This window comes from Diabrotica virgifera, chromosome 3 (assembly GCF_917563875.1).
Source record: "Diabrotica virgifera virgifera chromosome 3, PGI_DIABVI_V3a".
Lineage (NCBI taxonomy): Eukaryota > Metazoa > Arthropoda > Insecta > Coleoptera > Chrysomelidae > Diabrotica > Diabrotica virgifera.
The window spans coordinates 243343738-243369961 of record NC_065445.1 but is presented as its reverse complement, the minus strand read 5'-3'; the positions used below and the strand labels follow the sequence as shown (position 1 = coordinate 243369961).

The 26224-nt window shown below is 32.7% G+C and overlaps 1 protein-coding gene across 1 annotated transcript in view; it reads right to left on the bottom strand.

Annotated features, from left to right (window-relative positions):
* Nucleotides 1-26224, bottom strand: part of LOC114328262 (putative uncharacterized protein DDB_G0271606) — a 120395-nt gene that overhangs the window by 70111 nt on the left and 24060 nt on the right. Inside the window, exons 3-5 of the mRNA XM_028277064.2 lie at nucleotides 20745-21048; nucleotides 13851-14102; nucleotides 1892-2026 (exon numbers count right to left, since the gene is read on the bottom strand). Coding sequence (XP_028132865.1) covers nucleotides 1892-2026; nucleotides 13851-14102; nucleotides 20745-21048 — 691 coding nt within the window. The remainder of the gene's footprint in view (nucleotides 1-1891; nucleotides 2027-13850; nucleotides 14103-20744; nucleotides 21049-26224) is intronic.

Sequence of the window (26224 nt, the reverse complement as noted above, 5' to 3'; positions counted from 1 at the left end):
TATGACATATGACAGAAGCTCGAAACAAATGACTGTAAATGAAAAGCCCTATAGAGGGAACACGAAAAAAATTAACATTATCCGATCAGCTCGACTTCCACAGTTCACTACTATACAAGTTACAGGCATGTTTTCAGCACTTAAAATCACCAAAAACGAAAAGTTTATAAAATAATCAATCTAATGAATGTCTTTAAATACTATATTAAGCTCAAAATCACGACAAAAAACAAATTAAAATTAACATTATTCTGATCAGTTGGACTTCCACAGTTCACTACTATACAAGTCACAGGCATGTTGTCAGCACTCAAAATCACCAAAAACGTAAAGTTTATAAAATAATTAATCTAATGAATGTCTTTAAATACTATATTAAGCTCAAAATCACGACAAAAAAACAAATTAAAATTAACATTATTCTGATCAGTTGGACTTGCACAGTTCACTATTATACAAGTGACAGGCATGTTGTCAGCACTCAAAATCACCAAAAACGTAAAGTTTATAAAATAATTAATCTAATGAATGTCTTTAAATACTATATTAGCTCAAAATCAGGACAAAAAACAAATTAAAATTAACATTATCCCGATCAGTTGGACTTCCACAGTTCACTACTATACAAGTCACAGGCATGTTGTCAGCACTCAAAATCACCAAAAACGTAAAGTTTATAAAATAATTAATCTAATGAATGTCTTTAAATACTATACTACCTCAAAATCACGACAAAAAACAAATAAGAAAAATCGATAATTACATTGAGTTTAGGTTAAGAACAGTTTTGTGTGCCAACCAAAGATCACGTGGTTTATCTTTGACAGGTCGATGGATTGCCTAATGATTATAGGTCACGTGGTATACTCTGGCGACGCAGGGGACGATCTTATGTGTGATTTACAAAAACAAGAGATTATTTAATCTTTACAATTAATTTTGTGCTAGTGTATCAATACATTATTAGAAATTTGCTATAAATACTCTATATGGTAGAAAATGTCTGACATAATACATAAATATAGTTTAAATATAGAAAAATACGAAGAGATTTTAAAGCTGACAGCCGAAGTGTGACGTCAGGATTGTAATATTGTTATTATCACTTTATAAACAAAGGTTGAAAATCCAGGATTTGCCCAATCTCAAGCCCTTTTGAATTCCTGTAAAGTTGAAATTTTGCTTCCTCTGTTGCTTTTTGTGCTTAAGTATATTGTTTTTAAGATAATACCACCATAATTCGGTCTTAAATTTCTATGAAATATAGTTTTTTAGTGATATTCACCAAGCGAAGGTTAGGAACTTCTGTGAACCATTGTATAATAAAAATGGTAATGTGCTTTGCCCCGGATTGTAAATACATACTCACTAAAAACATACTCAGTAAAAGAGGAATATGTAGATTATTTGCGTTTCCAAAGAATCTGGTTGAAAAGAAGAGGTGGATTTCACTGCTAAGATAAGAAAATGTAGTAAAGAAAACAAACTGAATTTATCAACCACGAGGGACGGCTTACAAATTATGCCACCATGAGAAGCATCGTCGACATGTCATATCCCCTCCATGTCAACCCTCGTAGCGGATAAACGAATTATATGCCTTTTTTAATAAAAAATATCCGTTTATAATTATTATAATTTTGTTACAAATACCATTTCGATTATAATTAATGTTTAGTTACAAGTGAAACTAATTTTTGCAATATCTCCATCACTAATTATTGGATCAAAGTTTACCATTGTAGGATTTTTTAAAGGAACAAATTGCAAATTATTGTAAAAAACAAAAGCAAATTTGAAATTCGAATTCAGTAGGATACATAATAAGTTAGGATACACTCTCAAACTCCGTGGTCCTTTTAAAACAGGACTAAATATATAATAGCTTTACCTGTACGACTGGTGTTGCTGCATTTATTGTCGGCTGCGCCATAGCGGAAATCTGTATATTTTGTATATTCTTTTTGGTGTCAGTATGAACAAAGTTAGTTTGAGCCTGCACTGTACTATGCACTACTTGTTGGGGCTGAAAAAAAACATAAATATCTAGAGTAAAATAAAAAATAGTTAAAAACATAACATAATTCAGAATGTATGAAAACTAAAGCAAGACTTTTAGCATTTATTCTTCGTAATTTGGATACAAGTCTTCTCAAGCCCTTTGTACTTATGTTTAATATAAACACCAGAATACTAGATTTTTTTATTTTCAAACATCGAAGGGGACACATCATTAGTATTTAAATAATTTACTTGACGTATTTTATAGTTTGTAAAAAAAGATAAATCAGTATTTTTTAGTTCCTCAATTTTTATGTTGATACACTTTTTTGTAGTAAAATACTGTAGAACTGTAATAAATCGTACTTTATTCATAAGGATCGCCAGTTTGCCAGACTGATTTTTTAAGTATCAATAATGAAACACATAAAAATCCTCATACAATAGGTAATAAAAATTTCTAACACCTTAAGATAAATATTAATAATAAATAACGACATGTTTATGTTACATACAAGGTCAACAGAAGAAAAATTAGGCTACTTAAATGCCATATTATTCCGGTTTTATGCTATACGTAGTGGACGATCTTCCTTTTAGACATCAATCTGGATCTGGTGACTTCAAAAATATTTGGTCAAAACTGATATCAGAAATCTGTTGTGGAGTTAAGCACCGTGGGCAACTACTATTTTGTTTAGTGCTACTACGAGATTTGTCTTTTTAGTTTTGTATATAGCCGCTTAGACGCTTAGCCACCAATAAAACCTTCTGACACTAATATAACCTCAATCTTTTGTTGACATAAATCCAGAGTTTCATTGCGATACAACAAGTCGTGTAGATACAGTTACAGTGAATTTTTGAAATCAGCAAGTCGGTCGAAAAATATATCTTAGCCGAGAGCATTCTCAAACAATAATTGTTTACTATTTTCGGAGAGGATTATCCCAACAGCAATTTCTCGCTGAAATGGTTTCTGTGTTTGGGAATGAACTATTCACACCAGTCAACTATTTCTCGCTGGTATTGCGAATTTCAATGTGGTCGTTCCAGTCTCAGCGACGAATCCAGGCCAGGTCCACCCAAAACAGCAGTTACACGGCAAAACATTGATGCAGTTCGTCAGCTAATTAAGAATGACCGCCGTGTAACATACCGGGAGATAGAGGCAGCTTTGGGTATTTGAAAGACCTCGATTCAAAAGATCCTATATGAAGAACTGGGGGTTATGAAGTTGGTTTCTCGTTAAATCCCTGATTTGCTCACAGGAGAGCAAAAAGCGGTTCGCGTCAATTGGTGTTGAAAAACATTGAAACGGTTTAATAAAGGAAGCTCAAAAAACGTTTATAGTTTATAGTATTATTAGTAGCGATGACGATGAATCTTGGATTTACTCCTTCGAACCGGAAAATAAGCGCCAATCCGCTGTGTGGATGTTTCATGATGAGGAAAAAGCAACAAAAGTAATTTATTGTTAATAAACGGAGCAAGCCCATTACAAACATTACAAACAAATACTAAATATGTACTAAATAAAATACAAAATCATAAAATAACTATGTATATAGAATTACAATTAAATTTAACGCTTCAGAGATTGTTTAAAGGCACTTAAAGACAAGCTAAAAAAATCTGTCTCATGAGGCAACTGATTAGCATGAACAAGAAGTCTGACCAGACCTATAATCACAGAATAATTAGTTCGACGAAAAGGAATATGAAATAGTGTATTCTCACGAAGGACACGGGAAGGAATGTGGAAACAAACCAATTGAAGCAGTTCAGGTGAATGTATCATTCCGTTAACCAATTTAAAAATGAAGATGAGATCGAAATTAACTCATCTATATGAATAAGGTCTGTGTAATTTAAAGGCACAGTGCATAAAGAACCGTCTTTGCACTCTCTCCAACTTTTGAACAGAGGATTGGACAAATAGTCGAGGAAATGAAGCATTTTGGCTCGCAATTTTTTCGTCCAGAATGGATTTACTTGACATTTTCACAGAAGGTAGGGAATAGTCCAAGGATCATTTTCTATATCATGCCGCTGTACGCTAAAACCTTGGGGGTGGTTGCCACCCCATCTCGGGGGGTGGGAATTTTTTATTACATTTTAACCACATAATTCGATGTAAAAAGTGATTCTAAGAAAAAAATGTATTTTACATTTTCTTCGTAAAACTAATATTTTTCGAGTTATTCGCGCTTAAAAGTAACAGTTTTTCGTCGAAAAAATCGACTTTTTTAGAGGGTTTTTTGAGAATACCTCGAAAAATACGCATTTAATCAAAATAACTGCAAATAACAAAATTGTATCTTATAGTAACATAAACTAAATTCTTTTTTTATAATATCTTTAAGACCAATACAAACCGAGATACGGCATGTTAAAAGTTAGCTTTTCTCATCAAATTCATAATTTGAAATATTCAAAGCCAAATAACGGGAAAACTTTGCATTTTTAGAGGAAAACCTTTTTTTAAGAAAAAACTAATCCTTTCAAAAACTAATAATAAAAAAATTCTAGTATGAAAATAGAGCGACTTATGATCAAAAAAAGGTCGGTACCTTTTTCTCTACGAAAAAATCAGTGAAAATAACCCCCTAACTGCCCTCCTAATTAAAAATTGGTCTTCACCTTTCTGTAATTCTTTGTATATTTGTATTGTTAATACACACAACAAGTTTGACCTATTTAAAGGGCCTAATTTTAGAAAAATTGGAGTTTAAAGAAAAATTTTCACCTTTTACTTCAGAATATCTCCGAAAATACTGGAGGTATGAAAAAAATGATACACAACTAAATTGTAGCTTTTTTAATAATTATAATTATATTTTGCATATATTTTCATTAAAGTGAATAATTAGCAAGATATAGCTATTTAAAACCTCTATTTCCGAGCAAACACCCCCTTATTCGAGCCCTTCAAACCCACTCCAATTAAAAACTAAGGGATCTAACGGAATTTAATTTACACAGTCTTATAGCTCTTCAAAAATTCTACAAAATTATTCTTAAAACAACTTTTTATCGCCAAAAATGAAGGAGCTATGTTTATAAAACGAATTTTTTTTTTCGAAATATTTGAATACCTAGTCCGCTTATGGAACATTTTCAATACATGTATAATAGCACAGAACTGGTTCGTATACTGGAAGATGACTTAAAAACTATTTGTATTTGTACTTCTACATATTTGTAAATTTGTATTTTTGTGTAAATAAATGTTTTTGTTAAATCTTTAATTCTTTTTTTTTCTGTATAGATCTATTAAATTATCTACTTATAAAAATTGTAATGTTCTTAAGGGTGGTTTTTAAGGGTTGAAATATTATGATATTATATCCTAAAGCATAAAACAATCATTATTTTTAGTCAATCAAAACCAAATTTTACCCATATTAAAGTTTAAAATATTTTTATATAATTTTTGACAATAAGGGGTAGTTTACACCCCTAAAAATAATCGACGCCCTTGAGCATGTTATGAAGTACAGGGTGATATGATCCTAATCCCAAATTTTTATGTAAATCGATGCAAGCCGAAATTATTCTTTTAGGATCAGTAATTTTTTATATATGGCTCCAACAAGGGTGGTTTTAAGGCTTGAAAAATTATGATAGTATATCTTAAAGCATAAAACAATCATTATGTAACCAATAAGAACCAAATGTTGACAATATTAAAGTTTAAAATGTTATTTTATAATTTTTTACAAGTAGTTTTTTTAGGGGTAGTTTTCACCCCTAAAAAACCAAAAGCGTACAACGGCTCAATATAGAAAATGAACTAGAGGGTGAAATGAGCCTAATCCCAAATTTTTGTACAAATCGATGCTGGACGAAAAAATTGCAAGGTTTTGCCATTTTTTCAGCTTCATTTCCTCGACTAAAAAGGAGACCAGATTATAGTGGAATTTTCAAGCTGAGATCGGATCAGAGAACAGTATAAAACTCTCAGCGAAGAAATGTTATGAAAATCTCTTGTATGCCTCTTAATAAACCCTAGCTGTCTAAGAGTCTTATTACAAATAAAGTCAATATGCAAATTAAAGGATGTCTCTCTGAAAAAGACACCAAGATCCTTGACGCTAGTGACTCTCTCAATCAAAAAACCATCCAAATTGTAATCAAAATCTACCATTTCCACTGATCGATGAAACTGGATAACCTGACACTTGTCATGATTAATGACCAATCTGTTATTATCACACCAATTCGCAAATAAGTTGAGAGATTTCTGTAGCCTAGCACAATCAGAGTAATCCCGAACAGAACAAAACAACTTTATGTCATCGGCATATGCCAACACTTCGCAGTCAGTCAATGATTTAATAGCATCGTCAATAAAAACTGCAAACAATAAAGGTCCCAAGTGGGATCCCTGAGGCACTCCTGAGAGTGGAAAATACTCATTAGAAGTGAAACCATTTAGTTTGACACATAAAGACCTGTCCCGCAAGTAAGTTTTCAACCAGCAAAAAAGTTTACCACTCACACCAAAGCATTCCAATTTATGCAATAAAAGGCAATGATTTACCTTATCGAAGGCTTTGGACAGGTCAGTAAAAATGGAATCCACCTGTAAACCGTCCACGAAAGCATTTACAATATGATCCGTGTAAAGAAGAAGGTTGGTCGAAATAGAACGTCCAGGCAGAAAACCATGTTGAGCAGTATGTAGTTGATTTTTCAAATTATCCGTCAAGAAATCAGTTACCAGGCTTCAAAAATCTTAGGAATGACAGAAAGAATTGTTATGGAACGATAATTACAAACAAATGACTTATCACCAGATTTGTGTATGGGTTTCACATAGGCTTTCTTAAACTGTGATGGAAAATGGCCCTCTGCCAGGGATCTGTTAAAAATAAGCCATAATGGTCTACACAAAGAAAATGAACAATTCCTTAAAAACAAGTTTGATATCATATCAGGGCCAGGGCCTTTACTAGTATCAAGATTATCCAAGCAGTCCAAAACTTTAGTTATTTTAATAGTAAAAGAGTGAATAAGGCAGCGATTACTATCAGATGGATCAACCCAGTTATCAGGGTAAGATGTGAAAGTATTATAGACAGTACTGAGGCTCACCATAGACAGAATCATTCAACTTCATACAACCAGGAATATCAAAACTACTCCGCATAGAATAAACCAACCTCCAAAACGGTTTTATATTTTTATTAAGTAATTCCTCAGTACTTTCAACAAACTCCGCATAACAAAGTGAACTTTTGTGTCAAAATCTGGTCATCTGGCAACAATTGCTTTAGATGATCGAAGAACGGTTACTTCTGATTCGTATATAACCGTTTGTTTACCAGAAGTTATCGCGAAACTCCGACAAAGCAAGACACAACGCGAATCATCCTACATCAGGACAATGTTAGTGCTCACACTGTCCAAAAGACAATCGAGTTTTTGGAGCTTCGAAACATCGAATTGTTAAACCATCGACTGTATAACCCCAACCTAAGTCCCAACAATTTCTAGACATTCCCAAAGATCAAGAATTCAATGCGTGGGCAGTGATTCCAGTAGCCTGAAGAAGCCATCAATGCCTTTAAAACAGCGATTTTACAGGTGTTAAATGAAGACTGGAAGAACTGTTTTACCAATTGGTTTGAACGTATGCAAAAGTGTAACGATCTTGGTGGGACATTATGAAAAGCAATAAAGTACTTTAAGTCTATATATTTCTTGTCTTTATGGTATTTGCAAAACTAAAAAGATATCCCTTGTACAGCCTTTGCTGGTGAACCCCACGTCTCAGCCGTTAGTGAAAACAGTCCCCTGGTAAATTTATTTGTTAATTTATTACATAAATACTTATTCTGGAAAATGATATAAGTATCAGACTCTGTTGAGGTATTTGAGGTTCATTTTTTCAAATATTCCATTATTAAATTACTAAATACACTGTGACGTGCCAAGAATATCTAATAATATATTGTGAGAGAGAGACAGGGAGAGATACTTTATTGATACAATGTACCAAAAGACCATCGACCGAAGTCTTTCAGCCATAATATATTGTTATTGATATTAAAAAACTTTAACGTTTCTTCTTCTTCTTCTTTTTGTATAGACATGACTCTGTCTGTGTTTTCAATGCGCCTCTAGTAAGTTGTCGTTCCATCGTTTTCATGGTCTTTCCACTGATCGTCTTCCTATTGGGGAACCGTCTCTCGCTGTCCTGACTATCCTATTTGTTGTCATTCGACTTATGTGGTCATTCCATTCTACTCTTCTGTTTCTTACCTAGTTATTAATGTTATACACCTTGCATCTCCGTCATATGTCTGTACTTCTAGCTCTGTCCCATAGAGTCTTACCATCAATTTTCAAAGGGTTTTCATCTCCGCTGTTTCGAGCAATCTTTTTGTCCTCTCTGTGTCGGGTTGTGTTTCTGCCGCGTATGTCATTATTGGTCTGATGACTGTTATGTAAATTCTGCCTTTCATTTCTTTTCCGATATTTTTGTTTCTCCATATTGTGTCATTCAGGCAACCTGCGGCTCTGTTTGCTCTATTCACTTGATCTTCCACTTCTGTTTCGAGACTTGTGTAGCTAGATAGTGTGATGCCTAGGTATTTAAACTCCATCAATTGTTCTATTATCTGACCTTCCAGTTCCAATTTACATCTTATTGGATCTGCTGTTATAACCATGCATTTTGTCTTTAAATAAATTAGCATGTTAAATTTCCTGGCGATTAAGTTGAATTGGTACAACTTACTTTGTAAATCCTCTTCACTTTGAGAGATTAGTATTGCATCGTCCGCATAGCAGATTATTTTAAGTTGCTTTTCTCCCATTTGGTATCCTTTTTTAGTTCTTACTCTTTTTATTATTTCGTCCATGATCAGGTTGAACAATAAAGGACTCAAGGAATCCCCCTGTCTTATCCCATTGCCAGCTTTAATTGGGTAAGTTAATTCATTGTCCAGTTTTACTTTTATTGTGTTGTTCTGGTAGATGTTTTCGATCGTTTTAATTATTCCTAGAGGTACCTCTCTCCGAGTATAACAAATGGATAACGTCCTTTAATGTGACCCTGTCAAATGCTTTCTTAAGGTCCACGAAACATAAATATGCCGGTTTGTTGTATTCCAACGATTTCTCTTGAACTTGCCTCATTATAAATATAGCGTCAGTGAATGACCTTCCCGACCTAAAACCTTGTTGTTCTTCTCATCATCATCACTGGCTCGACAGCCCTTTCTGGGTCTTGGCCTGTTCCAGGATTCTTCTCCATTCTGATCTGTTTCGTGCTTTTTTTCTCCAGTTTTTTATTTTTAAGGTTATTATATCATTTTCTATTTGTTCTAAATATCTCAGCTTCGGTCCTCGTCTTGTTCTTTTTCCTACTGGCATCTGTTTGAATATTTTGTTTGGTATTTCGCCTTCTTCCATTTTTTCTACATGCCCATCCAACGCAACCGTCCGATTTTAATGAATGTTATGATATCCGGATCCTGGTATATTTTGTATAGTTCAAAGTTGTACCTTCTTCGCCAAATTCCGTTTTCTTTTGTGCCCTTATATATGTGTCGCAAGATTTTTCTTTCAAAGGTGGCTAGCAATGTTTCCTCTCTTTTAGTGAGTGTCCAGGTTTCTGAGCCGTATGTGAGTACCGGTCTTATTAAGGTTTTGTATATTTGACATTTTGTTTTTCTTGCGACGTTATCTGATCTTAGCTGCCGAATTAAGCCATGGTAACTTTTATTGGCAATAAATATTCGCCTCTTCACTTCCTCCGCAACGTTATTATCAGACGTGACTAGGGATCCCAAGTATGTAAAGTTTTTTACCCCCTCAATGTTGTATTCTCTTATTGTTATATTTTGTGGCTGCCTTTGCGTTTTTACTTACCTGCATATATTTTGTTTTGTTCTGGTTGATTTTAAGGCCACTATTTTGTGCAGCTCGTTCTATTTGATTGAATGCCTCTATCATTTCTCTTCTTGATCTTGCGATTATGTCAACATCATCTGCAAATGCTAGTATTTGCACGCTTTTATTAATGATTGTTCCTCGAGTATTGACTGTTGTGTCCCTCATTATTTTCTCGAGTACGATGTTGAAAAGATGCATGATAGAGCGTCTCCCTGGCGTAGTCCCTTTTTCACATCTATTGTTTCCGTTAGTTCGTTTTGTATCCGGATTTTACTTTCTACTTTTAGAGATTCTTTTATCAGTTCTATTAGTTGTGTTGGTATATTAAATTCTTTCATTGCTTTTATTAAGAATTCTCGGTTTATATTGTCGTATGTTGCTCTTAACTTTTTTTTTTTTTATTTAAGAAAGACAAAGTCGCATCCACCCGAAGGTTATTAGCGACATTTCTGTAACATTTGTAACAATATTAAATCAAAAATTGGTAAACATTAATTACAATTTGTAAACAATTAAACCTTTGGAGCAATAATTGGATTCCACGCACTAACACTTTATTTTTGAAATGAACTTTCAGATCGCTAGCGACACTCCGACACTCTCTTTCTGATACATCATTAGTGATAGCGTTACGCGCACTAGTACTCTGCTTGTTCCTATATCCTTCTATGCCTATGTGAGATGGTATCCACAGGAAGATTCTTCTGAAACTTTCTTGAGCTTCCATTAGTTCGGCCTTGATTCTTTTCTCAATGGGGTGCTTGTGGTATATATTTTGCATAGCTTTGACTATGCTAAGAGAGTCGGAAAGGACTAGACAACAGGGGAGGTTTTTAATATTTACACGTTTGATGGCTTTAAACAAACCAAAGAGCTCTGCAGTATAGATGCTGGAATTTAGAGAAAGATGTTGGAGCATAGCTAGGCGATGGATAAATCCATCAATATTCTTTTGAAGTAGAAACTTAAATCTTAATGTTGACTTAATTGAGATGTGTCACTTTCCCAGTCCGATGCCTCCTCACTACCAAGGTATTTATGAATTTTTTTCCTTAAGGACGTGATTTTGCGTTTTATAGATCTTTCCTTTAAATGGGGGTAAACTTCAATGAGCATATCGGTTAAGGCTTCTAGGTCTGTGGTATATTCTTTAATCGTGGCTATATGATCTGTTGATCCCGTGATATTCGTTAGGAGCATGTCAAGTTGATCAAAGTTTAGAGGGAAAGGTAGAGGGTGATTTTCTATGAAGTTTTTGGCAGGGTCAAGTAAGAGAGAAAATGAGCGTTCAGAAGTGCTTGCTGAACTAATTTTAGCTTTTTTAGATTTTGCTTGGACTTTAGGCGGTGGAAAAATGTTACGTTCTTTTGAAGATGGGTCTGCTTCAGGTGAAATAATTTCATCAAAGTTACGTTTTGGTTGATTGATTATGTGACTGTCCTTATTTAATGCATCTACTTTGTTTGGTATCTCCGGGACATTAGAAATAGACATTTGTTCACACTGAGAAGGGTTTGTATCATTGGGTGCTTGCGAAGATATATTTGTTGCGCTGGATATCGATGCTTCATTGTTTTGGTTAGTGTTTAGTTGAGCTAGTGGTTCGGAGCACTGGGATGCAATGTGACCTGGCTTCTTGCATCTAAAGCAAACTAAACTGTCTTGAGAAATGAATATTCTATATATCGTGTTGTCAAAAACAAGAGTAAATGTCTCTGGTAGTGTTAGACTGTGAGGACTGATATAGATTTGTCTTCTAAAACTAAGGATGTGATTGTACTCAGGCATAGAAGCACTAATTTTGAGGAATGTCATGGGGGAGACAGGAACTATGCCGATTTTTTGTAACTCATTGATTAGCAAGTCGTGCGGTATTGAAGGACATACGCCGGAGAGCACAAGTCGTTCCGCTGGTGTAACTAACCTTCTCGCTCTGACAATTTCACCTTGTATTTCTATTTGACCATGATTATTCATAAAATCATCCACCATTTGTTTATTGGATAAATACATACATATGCGATTATTAGATAATCTAGAAGAGAAGATTATATTTTTCGGTTGAATTATATTTCCAAACGGGAGAAGGTAGTCTTGAAGTTTGGTGTTTTCTAAGGCACTAAAGATAATTCCTTGGGTCTTTAAAGGAAATTGCACTCCCGACGCTGCCAAAGAGTATGACTGTGGTGCGTTTATTTGACTTTGATGGTCTTGTATTGTAGAACTGTTGTGTGATTCCATGTTTGAATTAATTTCGAAATTTGGATAAACGTTAAGTGAAAAGTAAGTCCGACCCTGTACACCTGCAAAAACAGGTATATGGGTCTTTACTAAAAGCGGTTATTTTGCTGGTAAAACTGATTTGTTTATTGACAACAATAACAAATAATTGCAATTTGCAGACTTTAATGCTAATTTAACTGGATATTATGTAACGAGTTTGTACACTTACAGTTTATTTCCATATATCACTGAGATTCACAATTTATAACTTATATTAAACTTTGTTAATATTAAAAATATTCGGAGCCCACATTGAATACAACATTATAGTTATCGATGCAGGACCGGTCTGTTGCTCTTAACTGCTAATGTTATAATTTCATTTAATTTGTTATCACTTTTGTTGTTAATTTTAATTTTGTGTATAATAAGTTAATTCCTCTATAATTCTCCGGGTCCGATTTCTCTCCTTTTTTGAAGAGAGGTATTAGGATGCTCGATCTCCATTCTTGTGGTATTCTGTTTTGTTCTATTATTTTTTGTATTAGTTTTAATAGTTGTTTAGTTAGATCTTGTCCTCCGTATTTTAGGAGTTCGTTCGATATTCTGTCCTCTCCTGGAGATTTTCTATTTTTTAATTTTCTTAATGCTTCCTTTACCTCTCCCTCCTCGATGTTTATTTCTTCGTTTGTTGTAACTTCGGGTGTTGGTGGTTCATTATCGTCGCCTTTAGCAAATAGAGATCGGAGGTAGTCTGCCCATGTTTCCATCTGAATGTGTTTCGATTGTATTAATTCGTTCATCTCCTTTCTTTGCCCTCTAATCATTCTCCATACTTCTTTTTGTGTTCCGTAGAAGTTGTGTTTCATCTGTTTTGAGAAACTCTGCCAGTGCTCCCTTTTATTTGCCTCACTAAAGTATTCGTTTCGTTTCTGATTCGTTTGTATTGGTTGTATGCCTGTTGTGCTTGTTTTGTTCTGTATTGTAAAAAGGCTTTCTTCTTTTCTTCACATTTTATCTTAACTTCCTCTCTAAACCACTGGGTTTTCTTCTTTAATATGTGAGTATTCGTTACTTTTCTCTCTCCAAGTGCTTCTGTTGCAGCGTTGATTATGTTATCTTTGAGTTTTTGCCAGCTTTCATCGATGTTATCGTTTTCTAATATTCCATTCTCAGCAATCTTCTCCGATATTCTTTTCCTGTAAAGGTATTGCGTTGATTCCGTATATAGTCCTTTAACTTTGATTTTTGTTTGTGTTGGTGCTGCCCTCTTGGGTGTGAAATACTTTACACGTTTATTACATAAAATTATTACGTTTATCGCAAAACGTTTATTTAATAAAATTAGCTTAGGACAGAGATGTTTCATTTAGTGGAGAATTACCCATATACAATACGTCTAGTTTTCGATTAGATATAGGCGACTGAAGGAAGTGCTAAAATCGGCAACATTGCTTAGTCCACTGCCGTTGTTTAATCGCCCAATGGCGGCGGAGGACGGAGCAAGAGAATTGGTACTCGACGATGCGCAGTGTTGCCATTTAGAGGCTGTATATCTAATTTAAAACTAAGCATACTGTATCAGTTATTTAGTCTCAGTTAGTCCGACTTATCGGGTTTATACTTTATGAAAAAGAGATTGTGACAATTTTACACTGTACCCTTCAATCATTAATTAAAATGTATCTGAAAGTGAATTATATTAATTGTTATCTTACCTGTGGTGTTGTAGGAACAGAATTGTGTTCGCTTTCACTTTGAGAAGTATCACTTTCGAACTGTATATCATCCTCATCGCCAATACCAGAAAGTTTCATTATATTTGCGAGGTCTAATTTTTTCTTGGCTTTACTTTTTGGCTTTTTCTTCAAGTGCTGTTGATGTTGATGGATTATTTGCTGTGGTGGAGTGTTATTCATCAATGTTTGCTGGGCAAGACCACTTCCATTGTTTGGCTGTTGAGGACCAACCTACAAGAAATTTTATTAAAACATCCATCTGTACACAAAACCCCGATTTAAACAAAAAATTCTAGGAACAGGTCATCTAATACCCCGTACCTGAATATCTCTAAAATTGATAAGAAATGCCCTGTATCATAATAATTTGCTTGAGTTTGTGCTCAGAATATCGCATGGTAAGGCATAGTCTATTCCCGATACGGGATATTGCTGTAATTTTTATACGAATATTTTAGACCATGCTGTATCGTCGCCACCGCTAGCGAAATTATTCCGATTCGATTTTTTGCACAAACTTACTCAAAAAGAGGTCCTTATAACATATCACAGGGTGCCGGGCGGTACCGTGGTCGAAAAATTGTTGAAACATTTTTTTTAAACAAATTCACAAAAATAATTTTTTCATTTCGAACAATATTTTTTTAGATAATCTGGGTCATTCTGAGCAAAAAAGGTCTCTTGCCATTTTTCTCTAAAATTGATTGTTGTCGAGTTATATACGATTAAAAATTTGAAAAATGCGAAAATAGCCATGTTCAATGCTTAATAACTCGATTAAAAATTATTATAAAATTCAAAAAGTGACCAAATCAAGTTTCAAACCCCTTCTTCAAGGTCCTGAAGAGATTTTTGTCATTATTTTATTACAAAGCTGCTATTTTTAATTATTAACAATTAGCGTTATAGTCCAACTTTATCGTCGCCTCCTTTAGCGAAACTTTAGTTTCGCTTTAGATTAGATTTCTTTGCACAAATTTCGATTAGATTTTTTTGCACAAACTTACTCAAAAAGAGGTCCTTATAACACATCCACAGAGTGCCGGGCGGTGCCGTGGTCAAAAAATTGTTTAAACAATTTTTTTAAACAAATTTAAAATTTTTTTATTGCGATCGATTTTTTTAGATAATTTGGGTTATTCCGAACAAAAAAAGCCTCTTGTGATTTTTCTCTAAAATTGATTGTGGTTGAGTTATATGGCCATTGTCACATTTTTCAAATTTTAAATCGCGTATATAACTCGACAACAATCAATTTTAGAGAAATTTTAGAAAAATTACAAGAGACCTTTTTTCCTCAAAATGTCCCAAATTATCTAAAAAAAATTGTTCGAAGTGAAAAAATTATTTTTGTGAATTTGTTTAAAAAAAATGTTTCAACAATTTTTCGACCACGGTACCGCCCGGCACCCTGTGATATGTTATAAGGACCTCTTTTTGAGTAAGTTTGCACAAATAAATCGAATCGGAATAATTTCACTATCGGGGGCGACGATACATCCTGGACTATAACGCTAATTGTTAATAATTAAAAATAACAGCTTGGTAATAAAATAAGGACAAAAATCTCTTCAGGACCTTGAAGAAGGGGTTTAAAACTTGATTTGATCACCTTTTGAATTTCATAATAATAATTTTTAATTGAGTTATTAAGCCTTAAAAATAGCCATTTTCGCATGTTTCAAATTTTTTATCGCATTAACTCGACAACAATCAATTTTAGAAAAAATGTCAAGAGACCTTTTTTGCTCAAAATGACCCACATTATCTAAAAAAAAAGTTCGAAATGAAAAAATTATTTTTGTGAACTTGTTTAAAAAAAATTGTTTAAATAATTTTTCGACCATGGCACCGCCCGGCACCCTCTGGATATGTTATAAGGACCTATTTTTGGGTAAGTTTGTGCAAAAAAAATCGAATCGGAATAATTGAGCGAGCGGGGGCGACGATACAGCCCGGTCTATTTTTAAAGATACGGATATTGCAAAAAAACAGAAAAAACCTCCTACTGTAAAAAACCTCTTTTGGCAGATACGGGCGATTAAAATTAGACCGTCAATATAATATAGAAACAAAAATTTAAATTCAAAAAGGCAAAATCTCGTCACTGTTTATTGAAAAATATTAGTCCAGGGTAATAAGGTTTTTCCCATGACACTCGAGCAGCCAGGGTACTGAAGCGTTTTTTCGACAGGTAATACCTATAATAGCAAATTGTAACTATTTCCTGCGTAGGATCTGGCGGCCATTTTTATTTATAAACAATTAAGTGTCAAAAAATGGCATTTTCCCTTTTTTTTTCAAATCAATGGAAAACAGTAAAACTTATGGTTTTTTTAGTACAAATATCTTTGAGATGATGGAAAAAGCTTTAAAATGACATATTACAAAGTTTGATATACTCATTTATTGTTAATATAATTGCGAAAAAAGGTCGGAATTGCAGAAAAAATTAATTTCTCAATATCTATTGTAAAAATTAGGATACAGCTTTGAAATTTTTGTCGTATAAGGGTTCTTTGGTGCTCAATATGTGATAAAAATTTCAAAGCGATTCAATTGTTTAAATTTTATTCAAATTGTTTATCCCAGAGAGCAGTTTTTTTGCAATACCATAAGTCAGAAAAACATGACGTTAGAACCATTCCACAGGTGTCAAATGAAAGAACATGAGCTATATTTTCAACTTGGTTTAAAAAAAGCGAATAAAAAATACCTTTATTAGTAATAAATAATTATGCAAAAGTATCGTAAATCTTTCCTTATAAACTTTTTATTTTGTTATATAAGAAATTATATATATTTATTACAATTTTTTATGAATTATGATATAAATAACATTACTTGGTAGTTGTGCACTTAAAACAGGGTAAAAAAGTTATTTTTTTTGGAAAAAGTTATCCAAAAAGTTTATAAGGAAAGATTTACGATACTTTTGCATAATTATGTATTACTAATAAATGCATTTTTTATTCGCTTTTTTTAAACCAAGTTGAAAATATAGATCATGCTCTTTCATTTAACACCTGTGGAATGGTTCTAACGTCATGTTTTTCTGACTTATGGTATTGCAAAAAAAATGCTCTCTGGGATAAACAATTTGAATAAAATTTAAACAATTATATGAATCGCTTTGAAATTTTTATCATATATTAAGCACCAAAGAACCCTTATATGACAAAAATTTCAAAGCTGTACACTAATTTTTACAAGAGATATCGCGAAATTATTTTTTTTTGCAATTCCGACCTTTTTTCGCAATTATATTAACAATAAATGAGTATATCAAACTTTGTAATATGTCATTTTAAAGCTTTTTCCATAATCTCAAAGATATTTGTCCTAAAAAAATCATAAGTTTCACTGTTTTCCATTGATTTGAAAAAAAGGGGAAAAATGCCATTTTTTGACAGTTAATTGTTTATAAATAAAAATGGCCGCCAGATCCTACGCAGGAAATAGTTACAATTTGTTCCTATAGGTATTACTTGTCGAAAAAACGCTTCAGTACCCTGGCTGCTGAAGTGTCACGAACAGGGTATATTTTTGTCTTATTACCCTGGCCTATATTAACATCCTAAAGAATCTGTTTGGGCTAGGGATAAAAAATTTCAAAACAAAATAACGAATGGCGAAGGGAATTCGTATTTATTAAACTGGAAAATGAATCATTGATAACTCATACTCTGACCATGAAAGCCTCTGAATGGAGCAGATAGTAAATAAAGTGACTTGTGAAATTAATTTCGACTCGATTCAACTTCTCTGTTTAACCCAGGTATGACAATACCAAAAGGCACTGCTAGGAAAATATTCCAATTTGTGGTTCAGAGAACTCATATAAAACGAGTCTGTGTACTCTAATACAGAGTATGGCATTAGTAAAATAAGAAAATCTACGGTTTCGTTTTGATTTATATCTTTCTCCTGCCATCCCCCGATAGCGCTATTTCTAGGTCTACCTGTTGTCAAGGAGGCTTTGAGGAAGACAAATTTACACCAACACGACCATAGTTTCTTGATATAAATTAAAACTATTTATATCGCAGTATGGTTAGAACGCCCTCTAAGGGGGAATAAGTGAAATGAATTTCGACTCGATTAGGTTAGAGGGCGTTCTAACCATACTGCGATATAAATAGTTTTAATTTATATCGAGAAACTACGGTCGTGTTGGTGTAAATTTGTCTTCCTCAGAGTCTCCTTGACAATAGGTAGACCTAGAAATAGTACTATCGGAGGATGGATGGAGACAGATTTAAATCAAAACGAAACCATAGATTTTCTTATTTTACTAAAGTGACTTGTGTTAAAATGGCTTCTTAAAAACGGTCTTCTGTGCTGGTTCTTCTTCTTCTTACGTTATATAAGTAATTTTGCTTGTTCATTGGCGAGTTGTAGCTTGTTAGTGCAGTCACTGGAGGTTTTCATCTCCGATTTCGTTGAACCTCCATCGATTATCATGAAAATTAATGAGTAATTAGAGGATACCTTAAGGAACAAAGGTGACATGATGCCAACTTGCGCTTTTACCCTGGGGGTGGATGCCACCCCTTCTCGGGGGTGAAAATTATTTTATTAAAAATAATACCATAAGTCGATAGAGGGACAAGTTATAAGCAAAATTTGTTATAAAAAGTTATTAAAATAAATCAACGCTTTTTGAGTTATTAAAGACCAAAGATTTTATTTTTTCGTAAAAAAATGCATGTTTTAAATCGGTTTTTCACGTATAAGTCAAAAACTATAAGCTTTTACAAAAAAGTTATTAATATTGAAATTGAAGATAATAAAACATTGAATACATTCCTCACCTAAAGAACTAAACTAATGTTAGTTAAAAGTGAGTTATTGGCAATTGAATGTGTATTTTTTTCGACGAGTATTCAAATCTAAGTATTCAACCTTAAATAACGGAAAAACTATGCAATGTATAAAATATTCCTGCTAAACATTTGTCAAATTACTTTGGAATACCTATCAAATTAGCTTCAGAACAAGGTAATAGCGTCAAAATTAAGCAAGTTATAATGAAAATAAAAGAACCGTTTCGAATTTTTTAGGAAAAAGTGAAAAAAAAAACATATGCCATTTCCACAAAAATTAAAATTTATAGTAATCCTTGCAAGAACTTCTTTATATTAGCATAATTAATGTTTTCGATAATTTTGACCGGTTTAGAATGCATATTTTTGAAAAAAAAAATAATTTAAAAAATCATAATTTTTAAAATTATTGTAATTCTCATATTCTTTTGATAATAACTCCAAAAATACTTCATATACGTAAAAAATTATATTTAATTAAATTTTAGTTTTTTTCTGTGCCAAATATTTTACCCGTTTTACTATTTCTATAGGGTAAAAAATAACCGAGATAGAAACTTTTAAATCTTAAATTTTGCTGTGGGAACCATGCAACCGGGGTCATTTAACCTTTTATTTTTAAAAAGTGAGTAGTTTAAAATATTATTTTTAACACGTTTAGATAGCACTTAGAATTAACTTTCAAACAGTTTTTAGATGAACCTGATATCGTAAACACGAACGGAGTTATTAAAAAAAAAACAATAACATTTTTGGAAAAATTTTTAAAAGATAAATTTTGAAAAAAATTTTGAGCATAAATTTTAACGCTATCAACATGTCCGGGGACTCATTTGATAGATATTTTTAAGTACTTTGACAAATATTTAATAAGTTTATGTTATAAAATGCATCAATTTCCCGTTATTTCAGCTTGAATACTTAAGAGTTTTTTACTCGCCGAAAAAAATATACATTCAATTACCTATAACTCACTTTTAGTTAACATTAAAAGGTTTTTCTAGTAAGGAGTTTATTTAATTTTTTATTAGCTTTAATTTTGATAATAACTTTTTTGTGAAAACTTACACTTTTTGAGTTATTGATGAAAAATTGGTAAAAACATGCATTTTTCTTAAGAAAAATTAAAATTTTTGATCTTTAATAACTCAAAAAGTTCTGATTTATTTTAATAACTTTATATAACAAATTTTGCTTGAAATTTGTCCCTCTATCGAATTATAGGGTTAATTTTAATAAGATAATTTTCACCCCCGGGGAGGGGTGGCATCCACCCCCAGCGTAAAAGCGCAAGTTGGCACCATGTCACCTTTGTTCCTTGATATATCCTCTAACCACTCACCAATTTTCATGCAAATCGATGGAGGTTCAACGAAATCGGAGGTAATAGCTCATATCCACTTTCAGTAACTCCACTATGTATGGAAGATTGTCACTCTATCTCTTACGCATTGGCTGATACATCTTCTACCACTTGGTGATTTGTCTTGTTTTTTTTTTATTTAATATCTACTCGTTTATACCCTTACTTTACATTTTGTTCTGATCTTTTCACTCCTTATTCTGTCTTTTAGCATGTTTCCTGTAATTCTTATTAGTATTCTCATTTCTGTTGTTTCCAGCACCCTCTGTGTTTTGGCTGTGTAGGGCATCTGACGTAATATACTTGACGACGGGAAATTATCAAAAATTATCAGTTTAATTTTGATTTCTGTAGCTTTCTATTGGTCAGAATCTACTATGAATGAAATAATCAAAGATATTCTTATAATTTATAACCAACAAAAACTGCTTTTTTGAAATGTAATGAAAGATGGCTAATATGAAATATTCAAATTTAAAATGGAAGGAACAATCAAGAACAAACTTTAATTTACACGAAAGAAGATACACATTTCATTATCTGAAAAACATTTGAGGTTAGCAAGTAAAAGTATCTATTCCAAAGGTGTTAAAACTCAATAATCATTAAAAAAATCATAAAAAATCTGTAATTGTGACCTCCCAATGACACTTTTTTATGATAAATGTTTAGATTACGACTTACCTGTGTGACATATGTAGTAGTTGATGGTGCCAATTGCATACCATTGGTCAATACCCTAACCATAGGTTGGGACCTAGGCGGTTGGATCTGTAACAATTGTTGCCCACTTGGTTGTAGGATCAATCCTTGTGGTGTAGCCGTTGCAGCCTGCATTTGCGGTTGTATTTTGGTAGCAGTTTGGGGCCTTAAGATGAACTGAACTGAAGGAGCCGTTAGCATAGGCATCTGGTTGAGAAGTAGTGGCTGAGCTGTTGGTACAATAGTAGCTGTTTGTTGATGGTTGGTTGGTATGACTATTTGAGGGCTGGAAAAGAAAAAAGTTGTATGTTGTATTTTAGGTCAAATTAATAATAGAAAGTATCACAGTTCATAATATTGTTTGCAGTTTTTATTGAAGATGCTATTACATCATTGACTGACTGCGAAGTGTTGGCATATGCCGATGATATAAAGTTGTTTTGATCTGTTCGGGATTACTCTGATTCTGCTAGGCTACAGAAATCTCTCGACTTATTTGCGGATTGGTGTGATAATAACAGATTAGTCATTAATCGTGATAAGTGTCAGGTTATCCAGTTTCATCGATCAGTGGAAATGGTAGATTTTGATTACAATTTGGATGGTTTTTTGATTGAGAGTCACTAGCGTCAAGGATATTGGTGTCATTTTTCAAAGAAACTTATCCTTTAATTTGTATATTGACTTTATTTGTAATAAGGCTCTTAGGCAGCTAGGGTTTATTAAGAGGCATACAAGAGATTTTCATAAAATTTCTTCACTGAGAATTTTATACTGTTCTCTGGTCTGATCTCAGCTTGAAAATTCCTCTATAATCTGGTCTCCCTTTGTCCAATCCTCTGTTCAACAGTTGGAGAGAGTGCAAAGACGGTTCTTTATGCACTGTGCTTTTAAATTACACAGACCTTATTCATATTCTGATATGATGAGATACTTAGAACTGTCCTCTGTCTACTAGACGAGTTATCTTATCTTCATTTTTAAATTGGTTAACGGAATGATACATTCACCTGAACTGCTTCAATTGGTTTGTTTCCACATTCCTTCCCATGTCCTTCGTGAGAATACACTATTTCATATTCCTTTTCGTCGAACTAATTATTCTGTGAATATAGATCTGGTCAGACTTCTTGTTCATGCTAATCGGTTGCCTCATGAGACAGATTTGTTAAACTTGTCCTTAAGTGCCTTTAAACAATCTCTGAAGCGTTAAATTTAATTGTAACTCTATATACATATTTATTTTATGATTTTGTATTTTATTTAGTATTTATTATTTGTTTGTAATGTTTATAAATGTTGATTAATTGTATATTGTAATAAATAAATAAATAATTTTGGTCTCTGAATACCCCAGCTCACTCTCATTCTTTTGGATGCCTTTTCGAAAATATGACACAAAACAAAGACTCTGTATCTATCAGATCCTTCAGCACTGGTTTTAAGAAGTTATAAGTCTGGCTTCTCTCCAAATATTGCGGATTTATAATGTCTTGGTACAGCAAATCAGCATTGGTAAAAGCCACTTTGTTTTCAGTCAATTTTTATTTATTTGTTCTGTTTGTACTTCATCTAGGCCAGCTCATTTATTATCTTTTATTTGTTGTATTGTGCCTTTCATCTGCTCCAGATTAAAGGATATACCTCTAGAACATCCATTTTGTCAATGATATTCTGTTGTAAACTCACCTTGTTCTTCCTGGATCGTGACCTACCATTCATCAGGAGGCAGTATGATCAAGCATCAGTCTTATATTGTTGCTTCTGATCATCTCGTATTGTTGCATCTTTCTGTATCTTTTAAGTAGGGGTTTAGATTCTTCATTGAATAAAGAATTTAATGTTCATTAGATATTCGGTTCAGCAACCTCTAGGGATATACTATTGGGATATTTGTTTTATCATTTGTACAAACTTAGCATATCACCCAGGGCACGGCTTCTATGGGAAATAACCCATAGGAACCATCTACCCAAGGCTTCAGTGAAATTTCCCCATTTTGCCTTTTTGAATTTTGTTTCTTCTGAAAGGAGCAGTTTCGTATCTGATTGATGCATTGGAAAGGCAAGTAATTGGTCTGTGTTGTGTTTTTGGGAGGTGGCTTTCAATGTTTTTTACCACCTGATCTGCAATCCTATCAATGACAAACATGTCTAGATTGTAACCTCTGCGCCATCTTCCACTAATGAAAGAGGAGAACTGTTTTTGAGAGTCTGTCTCATTATATCCCCACATGACATTGTGGCAGTTAAAGTCACCCAGTACTAATTTTATTCGCTGTGAGCTGATGAGTAGAGGGGATTAAATAGTTTTCGCCAGAGCTGCTAGTGGCAGATTTGTGTATTTAACTTAACTTGAACAATTTTACAAGAAAAGTTCAATTTTCAAACCTCAAGAGAGCCCTACTGGTGACACTCACAGTGAATAAAAACAGAGGTAACCTATAAATTTCACATAAACTTCTTCTTTTTCTCAATAGCCTCTTGCATAAGCAGTCATTCAGTCGCAGGAACTTATATATTAAATATTATAATTATAATGAATACCATAAAAAAGCATAATTACTTTTTCTATTAATTCTGTGTATTCGTTCAGTAATCAGTTTACAATAATATTTCAGTTCATAATTTGTTTTTTTTTTTTCTAGATAAATTTCGATTTTTCTCGTTTTTTTATCTTTCACATACACACCAATTTTACAAGAAAAGTACAAATTTCAAACCACGAGAGAGTGCTACCAGCGAAACTCAATATCTGGTCTCTATTTAGTAAAACAGCTGTGGCAACTAGACTTTATCTTTACCACTTAAAGGTAGGTTTGAAAGTAGCTAAAATATATTCCAAGATATAATAAAAAAAAACATCGAATGCAACAAGATTAATATAGAGAAGGAAGAAACCTATAGAACACTATAGAAAAATGGTACAATTGACAATCCTGCCTGAAGGATCATGGGTTGTTAGAATGTACAAAAATAAACACATACTGTTCTTTGTCAACATAAAAATCACGCCCCGTTTTTTGAAATAAGTATGAGTTGTAAGACCATAACATTTAGTCACCAAATATAAACTTTTAGTATTCTTTAATTAAAGGATTAATTTTTGATAATTTTATTACTTTAAAATAATGAAACTGTCATTGGATAAAAATTATTAACATTCCAGATCAATAATTTAATCACATAAGAGATTTTTTATGTCATAATAATATTAATAAATCAATATATCTAAACTGTTTCCATAAAAAAACTATTGTTATATTATATTATAAAGACAAATCATTTTTCAATATATTGATTATTAAATAGTTGTTCATGGCATTGCTTGACCTAAAGATGTAATCAAATATTATAGAGGGGAAATTGAAAAGAAAGTCTCTTAGGGCTAAAATGTATGATGAAAAGTATAAAATTATAAAATTATTATGTAGCAAAAATGATTATGTAGCAAAAATGATTAATTTATTTTTAATTTGTGACTATTTGTTGTTTATTAACAATATTTCCTCAATAATCGTATTACTTGTATTCAACAAAAATTGAATTTTATATAAAAAAAACACAATACAGTAAATTACAGAACTTTACAAGAAATATATTAAATAATAGTTTTGTATTTTGGGAGTAACAACTAGTAATATGACAAGTATGAGAAACACTGATAAATTTAATGTAAAAGTAGGATTTCTTAACAGACCTTAGTCCTTACTATTGGCTCAGTAGTCCAATAAATGACCATTTTGGAGTGTAATTTCCAGGGGCAACTCCGAATTGCACGAAAATTTGGATTTAGGTTCTACTTACCCTCCACTTTAAAGTTGAATTTGTGCCGTTGGTTGCTTTTACTTGGGGGGATGACATTTACCCCTTCTCGGGGGGTGAAAAACGCATATTTAAAATAAGGCCGGAAATGGATAAATTGACTTATTTTAAACAACTTTTGTTCTATAAAGTTTTTTACGTAAGTCAATACTTTTCGAGTTATTCGCGATTTAAAATGTTGATTTTTTGACAAAAAAACTACGTTTTCAGACCGTTTTTTCGAAATAACTCGAAGAGTACATATTTTATCGAAAAAAATATTTTTAGCAAAAGTGTAGCTTATAAAAACGAAAAAAATCGTGTACAAGTAAAGTCTACAAATTGAGTAGAAGCAAAGTTGTAGCTCATGAAAAATACGTTCTTATTCGTCTAATTCCTAATCGAAAAATTCGACGCGAAATCATTGAAGAAAGAAGCGTTTTTCGGGAAAACCTTATTAACATTTTTAAAGTATCGAAAAAAAGCTTATTATTTGTTTTTTACAAAAGTTTACAGCATCAAAAATAAACGAGTTACACTGAAAAAAAAAGTTGGCCCCTTTTTTTGGTAAAAAAAAATCGTGAAAACCTCCCTCTATTTAGCACCCTAAATGAAATTAATCGTTTGGCTTTACCATCTATTTTAACTGTATGTGTATTGTTTATATGGTCTGTAAGTTTGATTGGTTTGAAGTGCTTATTTTTGAAAACATTTGGTTTTATAGTAAAAAAAAAATTTCTAAAAATTTTTGAAAAATTTCATTTTTTCAAAATAACTTAAAAAGTATTAGTGATAGCAAAATCTTAAAGAGTAAAAAAATGAAGGTTTTGCTATTATAAATATGCTAGTTTCATTCTGTTTCTCCGTAAGACAAAAATTGGTTAAGATATGGCTGTTCAAAATTTGCATATACAGTAATCCCTCTTCAACCGCGGGGGTTACGTTCCGAAGAGAAAGGTGTGGTAGGTGAAACCGTGGTTTATTCATTCTATAATATTATTCACATAATGAATATTAGTTTAGAAAAAAGCTCCAGGCGAGTTTCAGTTCAGGAGATGTATAATGCGGGGCAGAATACATATCCTGTCTGTTCAGCTAACCTGGAATATATTATATATTAAAACTATGTAATTTCGACGTTAAAACGAGAACTGTGGAAGTACAAAATATGTAAGGGCATATCTGTGAAATAGTGTTATCATATCAACAAAAATAAAGACACTGAGATAAGCGTCTACATTCGCCGGTATTTTAAACCTTCCGAACTATAAACTAATTGCCGTAGTATTGTTACTAAGAACAAGCGCCAGAGGCGTATCATGAGTAATTTAACGCGACTGGTCAAATTATAAAAAATATATAAAAACAATCAAATATTCTCATTAAAGATTCAACAGATATCGCAACCGTGGATAAGTGAAACCGCGGTTGATAAGTCCGTGGATAATGAGGGATTACTGTATTAGTGATTAGTGACCCATTCAAGCTTTCTCAATTATAACCCTTTCAAACATAAACACTTCAAACCGGTGAGACTAACAGATCATATAAAAAATAGATAGGTAAGTAAATTGTTTGTAAAACGGTAGCGATTAATTTCATTTGGGGAGCTAAACACGGCCAGATTTTCATGATTTTTTACAAAAAAAAAAGAGGGCC